Source organism: Eschrichtius robustus, chromosome 3, assembly GCF_028021215.1.
Source record: "Eschrichtius robustus isolate mEscRob2 chromosome 3, mEscRob2.pri, whole genome shotgun sequence".
NCBI classification, from domain to species: Eukaryota; Metazoa; Chordata; class Mammalia; order Artiodactyla; family Eschrichtiidae; genus Eschrichtius; species Eschrichtius robustus.
Genome location: NC_090826.1, coordinates 119,898,002 through 119,908,816, shown reverse-complemented (window position 1 = coordinate 119,908,816; position 10,815 = coordinate 119,898,002). Strand labels below are relative to the sequence as shown.

Genomic DNA, 10,815 nt, shown 5'->3' with positions numbered 1-10,815 from the left:
TTGGAAAAAAATGTCTAACTTTCTTCATGCAATGCAATTGGATATTTGCCTATTATCTTCTATTGATTTAATTTAAAGCACGAGGTCATAATACACTATATTGACTTTACAGTTCCTGATCAACAGTTAAAACAGCTTAAAACAAATAATTTCAGATAACAGGGAACATTATGAGCATCATATTTAATTCCAAATTTAGAGCTTTACTTACAGATTATGTGATGCTCTTTATTTTTAGCTGGGATTCATGCCTACCTCTTAGGCATTTGCATTTACATATTAATTTATCAGCCCCTTGGGTCCTGACAGGATGAAACACAAATAAAATAAATTTTGGTGACAATAATCCTTGAATGGTGGGAAGCAGGAAAATATTGAAGGGGAAGGCATGACAAACCTAGCTAAGGATGAGTGAGTTGATGGGGGTGGTGCTCCAAAGAATTACCTAACCTAGTCATCAAAGTAAAGATCAATCAGACTACCACTTATAGAATTAGGGGAACTTGGGGGGCAAAATCTAGTAGATAGAATCATGTAAGATAGTTTGTCTCTTTCAACACTCAGCTCAGGGGTTATTGCCTCCAAAAAAAATCTTCTCTTGTGGTGCTTGAAAACACAACATCCTGGACCTGCCTCTACTGCTCACTTATATCGTACTGATATGATGTTTGGGGATCTTGAGAGCAGAGAGTACCTTCTTCTTTGAATTCCTAGCATCCAGCTGAGTGCCTGGCACATCATAGGGACTCATGTACATGTCCCCTGGACTTCTCTAATACTGTTTCCTCCACTGTGAAACAAAGTTGGGCTATATGGTCTGCAAAGGCCCTTACAGTCCTAACAAGCTATGACTTTGACATATCTGAAGTAGCCCAAGGCACTCTGCTTCATAACAAAGCCCACATCTCTGCTGTGGTTAGTTCAAAATTATGAGTTAAAACATGAATGATTTGTGCACAGTTTAGGGACTACCCTTGCCCTGGCAGAGTAAGTGTTCTGATAAGAGCAGTTGAAAGCCTAACGCAGCAGCGCCTGCAGAAAAGATTCCAGCCTCCACCTCCCACACAACTGCTGCTGTTCTCCAGCCTGCAATTTCCTCTAAGGCTCTGGATTGGTCCACAGAGTGACAGAGGGCTGGGAAAGAGCCTCTATATATTCCTCAGAGAAAAAGGCAGTCCCAGACGGTTTTGAAGTTTTCAAAAAGACTTGCTCTGCTGATAAGGACTTGTGCTCAAAGCTGAGAACCTAAGCCACTTGCCAAAATGTGCAAAGGACTTGCAGCCTTGCCCCACTCATGCCTGGAAAGGTGAGTTATTTTGACTTAAGAGGTGGAGATAAGGAGAATCTTCACTCAGGGGAGGATACCAGAGGCAATAGAGGGCCACTGTAGTTTGTGGCAAAACAGGTGGTTGATTGTAGACTGGGAATTGCCTCCTCTCTGTTAATGGCAAGGTTTTGAAAGATCTGAGCTAGCAGACTGATACAATATGAGATATATCATACACCATTTATATCCAGAACATCATTTCCTCTGAGGAGATGCCTATTTTATAAGCACTTGTTCAGACTCAGAAGTGTATGGTTAAGAGCATGGATTCCAACATCAAAAGGCCTGGGCTTGAATCCTGGCTCCATTACTTACTATTTGTGTGGTGTTGGACAATTTATTTAAATTCTGTATCTCAGTTTCCTTACTGGTAAAAATGGATCTACTAAGTATCTTCCTCACTAGCTGGTTATGAGGATTGAATTACTGTATGTGAAACGCTCAGAACACTGTCTGGCACATATGAGAAATGTGTAAATGTTAACCTTTATTAATGTACATGGACTAGGAAAGGAAGACTGAGATTTGCAATGAGGCAGAGAGGACTTCTCATTGTTCTTTGTGTCTGGATACCATCAGATAGAAGGAGCTGGATTGCTGGACAGAAGACAGCTCTTGGGACATAGAGATTATTTATTAGCTAGCATTGTTTTTTAGATACAGAGGAGCACCTTTGAGTCTCTGTGGTTGTCTTCAGACTGGACAATGTCCTGGAGGGAATCCTAAGTATCTAGACTAAGTAAACAGGAGGAGAACAAATATCTGACTTGTTCAGAAATTTAACCCAGCAATCCTACCTTATGCAGAGAATTAGGGATATTTCTTCTCTTCTTATTTCTTAAGAATGAATTTGATTAAATTTTGTTTGATCCTACATTATTTAAAGGGAATAAAAGTGATCCTTGTACAGCCTAACTTCATTCCTAAAGGCACTGTCAATGTTTGCCTAAGAAGGTTGTGTTGTTCAATGGATCTGTACTTCTGTCTCTTACAAGTTCAGGTTTTCTTTTTGATGACTTCGACCCTAGAAATAATCTCAAAATGATTTTTAAAGAGATAACATCCTAGCAAAGGAATTTGTCTCCAACAATACTGTCTAGTGACTGGAAATAAAGACCTCTCTCACTTTGTGCTGTCAAAAGCACAGATTATTTTTAAAAGATGTATATATTTTTTAAAAAAGTAAAGTAGGACTTAAGTAACTAGACTAGGACTAGATTGTAACTAGGTGGGCAATATTGGCCATTGGACCATCCTCAGGGGGGAAGACAGGTTTCAGTGCTGGGTACTGTTTATCAGCCTATCTCTCCCTATAGAGAAAGCTTGAGAAACAGGGGGAATACAGGGGTGAAAGGCAATTCCTTGAACATGACGATGCATAATTTTTTCCTTTTCCATTTTTGCAACTCTGAGAATTGCAGATTTGACTTTTACAACAATTTTAACACATGTCTTTAGCCCACTTATTGTTTGAAATCATGTACTTTCATGTAATGGGTAAATCTTACCTTGTTAATTGGTGAACTATTGCCTCAGAATGATTGCACCATCGGTCTGCCAGTCATTTTGTGATCCTATGACCCGCTGCTTGGCATTTAGTGAAAAAGCAATAAATGTTGAAAGTTTGGCATTGTTACTAATATTGCCCGATTTGTTTTTATAAATATGCATAATGTTTACTGAGGCACATGGATTGCACATTTCTTTCATTGATTCCTATAACTGTTTCATATCTGATTCACTAATTCACTACCAACATGGTTATTGATTCACTTTACAAACCTTTTAATTCACAGTAAATTCCTCTGCTCCAGGATATAACTAATGTTCACATAGAGTATATTATGGACTGACCAAGGAGCAAGCTTTTTTGCATAGATTGCCTGAAACTTTTAAGGCATATGGTAGAATCTTGCGATTATTGTGTCCTATTACATTTTTCTTTTCATGATCTGTTACCATTGCAAATATAGTCATATTTCCAATGACTGTAATGAGTGATTTGGAGAAGTGGAATTGTAGAGCTAGGGAGCTGTTAGCACACACTCATGGAAAGAACCTAAAACTGTCTACTCTAAGGGAAAAATGATACTTGAATAAATCCTTCCAAACCTGCCTTCCTTGGCTCTATTCATAGTGGAAAGAATACTGGTTACGGAGTAAAGAACAGACTTAGTTTTGTCATTAACTAATTTGTGTCCATGAGCAAGTGATTTCACTGTCCTGGGATTTTATTTTCTTATTTAGTAAATGAATGTTGGATTAGCTGTTCTCTAACATCCTTTCCAATCATAACATAGTTTAAATAAAGTGAAATACACCTGGTTTCAGTGACTAGCGAGAGATGCAAGTAAAGGAAAATTTTTCCTAATTTATTTCTCTCTAAAAGTTTGGGAGTCAATTAATGAAAATCGTCAAGAATTCAACCCTGTGTTGAAATCATTGCTGTGGCAGAAGCAATCTACTCAGTGAGAATCTGACTTCCAAGAAAGCAACATTTACTTCATGTAAGAGGAGCTTTGGAAAATAGTCCTTTCTCAATGTTTACGGAAGCATTAAGCCAGAGTCAACTTTGACGTATTTGTAGAAACTATTCTTTTACTATTTATTTATATTTTTAAGACTATTGCTCATTAAAACTCAAAGTTGACCTCACATTTTTTATATATTTAAAGAGACCAATAATCCAAATATTTGGGCAATAAATGGCCACCACCCCACAATTTTTACCTTCTAGCCTATTGAAACCTGTGCTGAATGGGTGGGAATCTTAGAGAGTCAATGGAAAAGGAAAGAGTTGAGTCAATTGAAAGTCTTATTTTTACCAGTGATTTTCCGCTATGAGTTTTAGGCTTCTTTTAAAAAATTTATTTTATTTTAAGTGTCTTGAATTTCTCTGAACAAGTTTAATTTTTAAAGTAAATATTGCTCTTTGGAAAAAGATGGAAGTCTTCTGAAATAAAAAGTGTTATCATTGTGATTCCCGCAAAGTTGTCACCATTATATAAAGCAACCAGTGTGATTATTATTGTTTTTGTCCATCGGGGTTGACCACTCCTGATACCAAATTTACAGTCTCTACTAAACTAAAAAAGGGGAGTAAAGGAGTAATGAAGACAGCTACTGGCAAAGAATTTTCCCTGGGCTGTTAATAAAGTGTCACAAACTCTTCGATAGATATCTGACCTACATCTGATTTCTGTTTAAGATTATAAAGGCTGCTAGTTGTGGAATGTGTTTAATCCATAGTTCACACAGGGGCTTCTGGCCACCTCAAGTGTGTGGCAATGCTGGGAATTTCAGGAGCTATAGAAAGTAAATGGGGAAAGTGACGTTTTGTTTTGTTGTTTATTATCATTTTAGTAAACATTCAATTTTTCCTCATCTTCTTCAATTTATGTGGGTCTAAGTATGGACAATTTAGAGTAGAAAAGTACCTAATCAACTAATCTTGTAAGGTTGTCAAGCCACACAGAAGCAACAAACAGAGTGGGTCAAGGCTCCTGAGTCCACAGGATTAAGTAAATACAGCTTTTTCCAAAGGCATGAGCATATCCTTGGACCAATTATAGAGAAAAGATAAGCACCTAGTGAATTAAAGACTGTAGCAATGAACTTGAATAAGTGATAAATGAATCAGAATGGACATAGGATCATCAAAGAAGCCTAAAGAGATAGTAGGGTTTGGGATCATGCTTTCTGGGAACAAGTATGAACTTGAAGCTTGCTATTGCTGATAGAGAGTCTTGTGACATAATTGCAAATATTTCAGTGAAACCCTGCAATCTTAAGGAAGTGAATAAACTATTTAACAAAATATCGAGGGGATGTCCCTAAGAAAAACTTTATTTCAATTCTTACTGATGAAACAATTTCTACTGTTTCTCTGGATTGCCTTTCAAACCTCCATACTTGCCTTAGGCATAAGGGTGAAAGACCTCTCAGGGAAATTTCAGTCCAGGTAAGGAGATAAATAAGAAGAAAGTAGCCCTCTGTGTTGAGATCCAATATAGAAGAATAAATGAACCAAGTGCTAAGAAGCACAAAAGTGGGGGGAATGGGTGGGGAGCTCATAGAGCTTTGAGTTGTTATGGAAAACTGTAAGAAGTGACAGGGGATGATGCCTAAGGTTTATGAACTAAGCCTGAAAGGACTGAGGAGTTGGTCAGGTCCAGAGAGGAAGAGGAGAGAGAAGGAAGTCATCCCAGGCCAAGGGGCACGTCTGCATGTGCAAAGGCTGGGAGGGGAGAGGGCATTGATGTTATGACATCTTTGTGCAGTCTGTATTGTCTCTCTCATGCAAGCAAGGAGGGAACTTTGGATTTCCAGCCACAGTTAACCTCCCATGCACCTCGTCCTGCATACTGTTTCCTTGGAACTTGTCCAGTGCCCATCCACTCCAACTGTGAGGATTGAAAAGATCTGTTCACGAAAAAGATTTTCCCCCCTTTTGCCTAAAGACTTCAGTTACTAAAAAGACAATCTGTACTCGGCACGTAGTAGGCACTTAAAATATTTTGTCAAAAGAATGCACAAATAAATGTACAGCAAGTGGAGACAGATCTGCTTCCAGGTTGTCCTGGTGCTTTCTCTGCTTCCAAAGGGATTGAGAAGGACAAGAGCAGTGACTTTTAGGCTACAATAGGATAAAGAGTGTATGTTGTAAAATAAAGAGGGCTTCCTGTTTGGGGGGCGGAGTGGAGGAGATTGGGAGAGGAAGAAAGCTTTTCTATAATTTCATCAGGAAAACCTTGTTAAAGAGGTGAGTCTTTTTTTGCTTCTAATGCAAGATGAACCTCATGAAATTATATCACTTTGGCTATTTCTCATGCAGTACTGTCCCAGCTTCTTTAATGAATTACATTCTGTATTCTGTTGCCTCTTCCTATTTTTTCTTTCATTTACTCTGAGCTATGTTGAAACACCAGATATCAGTTCAAAACGCTTTTAGATCCCAGAATCTTAAGTTTGGAAAGCTAACCTGAAAGGTTATCTAATTTGTTTCTCCTTCTTTAGCAAGGACTACACACTATTATGGGATAGATGCTATCTAGGGAGGGAGTTTATATTTCTGGGGCTGTGTGTTAATGGCTTTTGTCTGTCCTGCTGGCCAGAAAGCAAAGGAACTAAACTTTTAATTAGTTCAGTCAGGATCAATCATTAGTAACAGGAACCAGAATATGGCTGGAGGCCAGAAGATAACAGGTTCCTATCTCTTTCTTCCTTTAAAGTTCATTCAAATGGAGTCTCAGATAACATTAAACCTGCACTCTATTTTAAAGGCTGAGTCACCCAGAGGATAAAGACGGTGAAAGCCTGATTGTTTTTCACTGAGAAAGTAACTCCTAAGGTTACACATTGTAGGGATATTAAAGAAAACCCAGAGTAAGGAAGGATGTAAGTTCACAGTCTATCTCCTGCCTTAACATCGGCAATGTGGTGGAGTGAAAAAAACATGGAGGTGGTAACTCCACCTCTATTACTTCCTTAGTTGTATAAACTCCAGGAACTAAACCTCTCTGACTTTCATTCCTTATCCATAAATGAGGATATTTATCTTGTTGGGGAGAGATGCTATAAAAAAATAAATGAAATAATGTATATAAGGTAACTAGTTTTTAGTAGGCAGACCCTTATTAAATACTTAATTTCCTTCCATCCTTCTTTCCTTCTTTATAGGTAGTCAGAAAAACATCATTTAAATTTCAGTTATGTGCCACGGCTTTTTTTCCCCCAAAGTATCAAATGATTTAATTACAAAACTTAAGCCACTTATTAATTATTCACCTTCTAAAAAACACAAACATGAGAATAAAATAAACACACCCAGGACTCACTAGCCCTTGTAGGATAGGAAGAAGCCTTGGACAGAGAGCATGCAAATGTTTTTCCTTACATCTAAGTCTACATTTTCTCATGCATTCTAAGGTCCCATGTTTTGACACCTTACAGGGGAAAGGAAATGGAAGCTACAAAGAGTCATGCACAAGAGGGTCACAAAGATCTTAAAGCTATTTGCTGCTAATGACTTGTGCAACTCTGAGAAAGACTAGCAAATAAGCATTGTCCAATACTTACTCCTGGCGAACCTTTACTGTCATTCTTTGAAATTGCATCTTTGGGACTGGTTATGTTCCTTCATTGTAGCTTTTGCTTATCCCCACGCACAAACCCTAAAATTCACACACAGTTTCTAAGTTCAAGTACAAAGGTTCGTTTCAGGACAACCCCAAGTTGATGTAGTGTTTCTTAATATATCTGTAGTGTCTACTGGGGGTCATACCCTTGGACAGGCTGGCCAGATGGCAGCACAATATGGGGGCCCACATGGTCAACTTTCCTACTGGCCCACTTGCTCCCTATTTTATCTGGACACCTCCCCACAGTCAACGTTGAATCTTGAAGTCAGTGATGACCTTAGCCTGTCTTCATTCTGAAGTTGTACTCTTATGTAACTGAATCCAATTCTTCACCATTAATTCAATGCAGATTCCAAAACGTGTCAGGCCTATTCTTAGGAAGCATCCTGGGATGGAGCTGCAGGGTCCTGGCTTTCAGGCTCTGGAGGGGGTGCTGGCACAGCTTCTTTTTTCTGGGCCGCCAGAAACTCATGAATTGCTCGTTCTGTCTGTGGCCTGAAGATGTGGTTTAGCTTGGGATCCACCATCCGGTAAATAATTCTGTCCACTCCAGCTTCCAACATCTCAGACCATTTCACAATTGGTTTTTGTTCATCGTAGGATTCCATTCCTGCTTCTCCAGATGTGTTGATGCAAAATTATCCACATTCTGCCTCAGGTTTTGGTAAGCTGACTTGGTGTCCACATCAGCCAGGCAGTCCCGGCAAAAGCTGTCAGTCAGGCCCCGGCTCTTGAGCTGCTCCAGGATGAGCGCTATGAGCTGCTCCAGGATGAGCGCTATGAGCTGCGGGTCTCCGGGAAGCAGTGAGGCCGGGTGGATGGGGCCGCCGCCCACCATGCGGGTGCCTCCGCTTCCCGCGCTGTCTGCCATGGCTGCGCCCCAGGCCCGCGAGGGAGACCGAATACGGCTTCCTCTCAAGGACAGAGGGCCTGGGTCGTGTGGAGGTGGCGGAGGGGCTGGAGAAGGAGGCGGCGGCAGCTGCTGCGGTGGCAGGCTCTGCGGCAGCAGAGGTGGTGGGAGAGGCGGTGGAAACCCTGTGCCACGGCTTTTGATAAAGCTTCTTTCTTTTCCTCCTTCCTCATCATAGCCTCGTTAAAAATAATAATGATGAGTTTGTATAATAATACAGTATTTTTACGATTTTGCCCATAATTCTTTCAGCGAGTATCCCGTTTAAAAGCTCTTTACAAAACATTAAAAGACATTAAAAACCACGATTATACTGAAAAATTAACAATTCTTTAACATCCTTAAATATTCAGTAAGCATCCAAATATCCTCAATGATCTTTTTGCAGTTGGATTGTTTGACCCCTCAGGGTCCAAATGAGGGTCACAGATTTTTTTGGACTACTGTTAAATTTTATTATTAGACTGATAATCACTAGTCACTAATCTAGTGTTCTTTCTACAATTAATTGGGCTCTAGATATGGAAAAGCACTTATTGCAAAGGCACTTTAAGGTTCCAGAGAGACTGAGAGACCAGTGCCTTCTATCTGGTGGGGGCACTTTAGCCGTCTTAATTTGGAGCTGCTTGATAGAGTGTGGTGAGGCATCCACGGTTCATAAACAAGATGACCTGAGGGGCCTGTCTCCAGTGCCCTTTCACCCACCTTTCACATCCCTTAAGTGACTGCAGAAAGCCCCTCACTGAGCCTCCCACCGGCTCCTCCACATCAAATCATGTTTACTAAGATCCTACTGCCTGCAGCACACACCATGCCTGGAGCTGGAAGCCGCTGGGGCACAGATCCTTTTTCTGCTTTTTTACTTCACAACAGTGAGGAAACAAAGCCGTCTTCCCTGAGGTACTGTTGAACTGATTCACATGCAATCACCCTACTCTTTTAAAACTGAAAGAGTAACCCCAAGTCACCACCCAGGTACCAACACCACTTAAACCCCAGGGTCACACACTGAGATTGGTCCAGAGCCTCTTATATCTTTCCTAATCAATGGGCTTCTGGTCTTTTATTTCTTTTTTCCTTGCAATTTATTTGTAGAACACAGAATTTTTATATTTAAGTATAAAAGGCTATGTAACATGTGGAAAAGGTGTTGGGTGGGGAATCCAGGGTCCTGAGCTGTAAACTTGGCTTCTATTAAATAGCAGAGGGTGAGTCATGAGTCAGTTCCCTCCCCAGGCCTCATTACTGTATTTGTAAAAGTTGAGAAATCAGTTATATGATCCTCTTCACTCCTTCTAGCTCCACTACTTCATTGTTCTTGATTTGGACACCGTGTACTCTGAAGAAAGATTGTATTTTTATTTTAATTTTCCAGCTCTTCCCAAGTCCTACAGGAAGGCCCAGAAACTAACTTCTGGATGTAGCTTGAAAGCAGTGATTAAAAGTGTGAAATTTTCTTCCAGTCACTTAGGATCTCAATGAACTAAATTCAGTACCCTATATGTCTTAAAAATACTTGTATCAAATTCAGAATAAACTCCCAGTTTGTGAAAAACATATATTTATAAATAGTGGAAGGTGACTCTGTTTTTATTTTGACAAATTCCGTGAAAGGAACAGATGGTTTCAGTTTCTTGTAAAATTCAAGGGTGAATTAGGTTCAAAGATCATGGATTATAACAGTCTATGATTCTTGTACAGTTGACCCTTGAACAACTCGGGGCGTTAGGGGACCAACCCTCCTTGGAATGGAAAATCCACTTGCTCCTTTGTATCCATGGTTCTGCATCTGCTGAATGGTGTAGTACTATAGTATTTACTATTGAAAGAATCCACATAGAAGTGGACCTGTGCCGGTCAAACCCCTGTTGTTCAAGGGTCACTGTATTTTGTTTACAGTTAATTTAGTTTTCTCTTATCTCAAGAGTATAACTTCCTTGAGGGCAGGGAGGAAAAGTGAAATAAGGACACAGACATGCCTCACCTTGGGTGTGCAGTGCCCGCCTTGACTGCTTTCACACTAGGTCACGTGTTTCTTCAGTCAGTGGAAACTGTGGTCCACTCATGCCCTTCTGAATGCTGCCCAGAAAGAGACTCATCCACCAACTTAACAGTGAAAGAGTTTCCATCCTTGAGGCTGGAATAAGAAGGGTGAATTGGGGTTTCTAGGCTTTTACATAATTAACCAATTTTCATCTACCAGTTGAGTAGATACTGGAGTATAGACAATTCTTCAAGTGGCATGAAGACTGCCTCTGACTACATGAATTCATGTCAGACACATATATGCACAATGACTCCAATTTCCAACTAGAATGAGGACGTATAGCTTGCCTCTAGACCAGGCATTAGAAATTGGGTCTTCCCTAGAAAATCTGTAGATGTGGCCAGCCTAATCATAGGATATATGCACCACCAACACATCTAATGCACATGCG

The 10,815-nt window shown here is 40.0% G+C and overlaps 1 protein-coding gene across 1 annotated transcript in view; it reads left to right on the top strand.

Annotated features, from left to right (window-relative positions):
- The first annotated feature begins 1,192 nt into the window (after positions 1-1,192).
- Positions 1,193-10,815, top strand: part of RGS5 (regulator of G protein signaling 5) — a 46,932-nt gene continuing 37,309 nt past the window's right edge. The window contains exon 1 of the mRNA XM_068538340.1: positions 1,193-1,306. Within this exon, the coding sequence (XP_068394441.1) occupies positions 1,263-1,306 (44 nt within the window). The 5' untranslated portion in view covers positions 1,193-1,262. The remainder of the gene's footprint in view (positions 1,307-10,815) is intronic.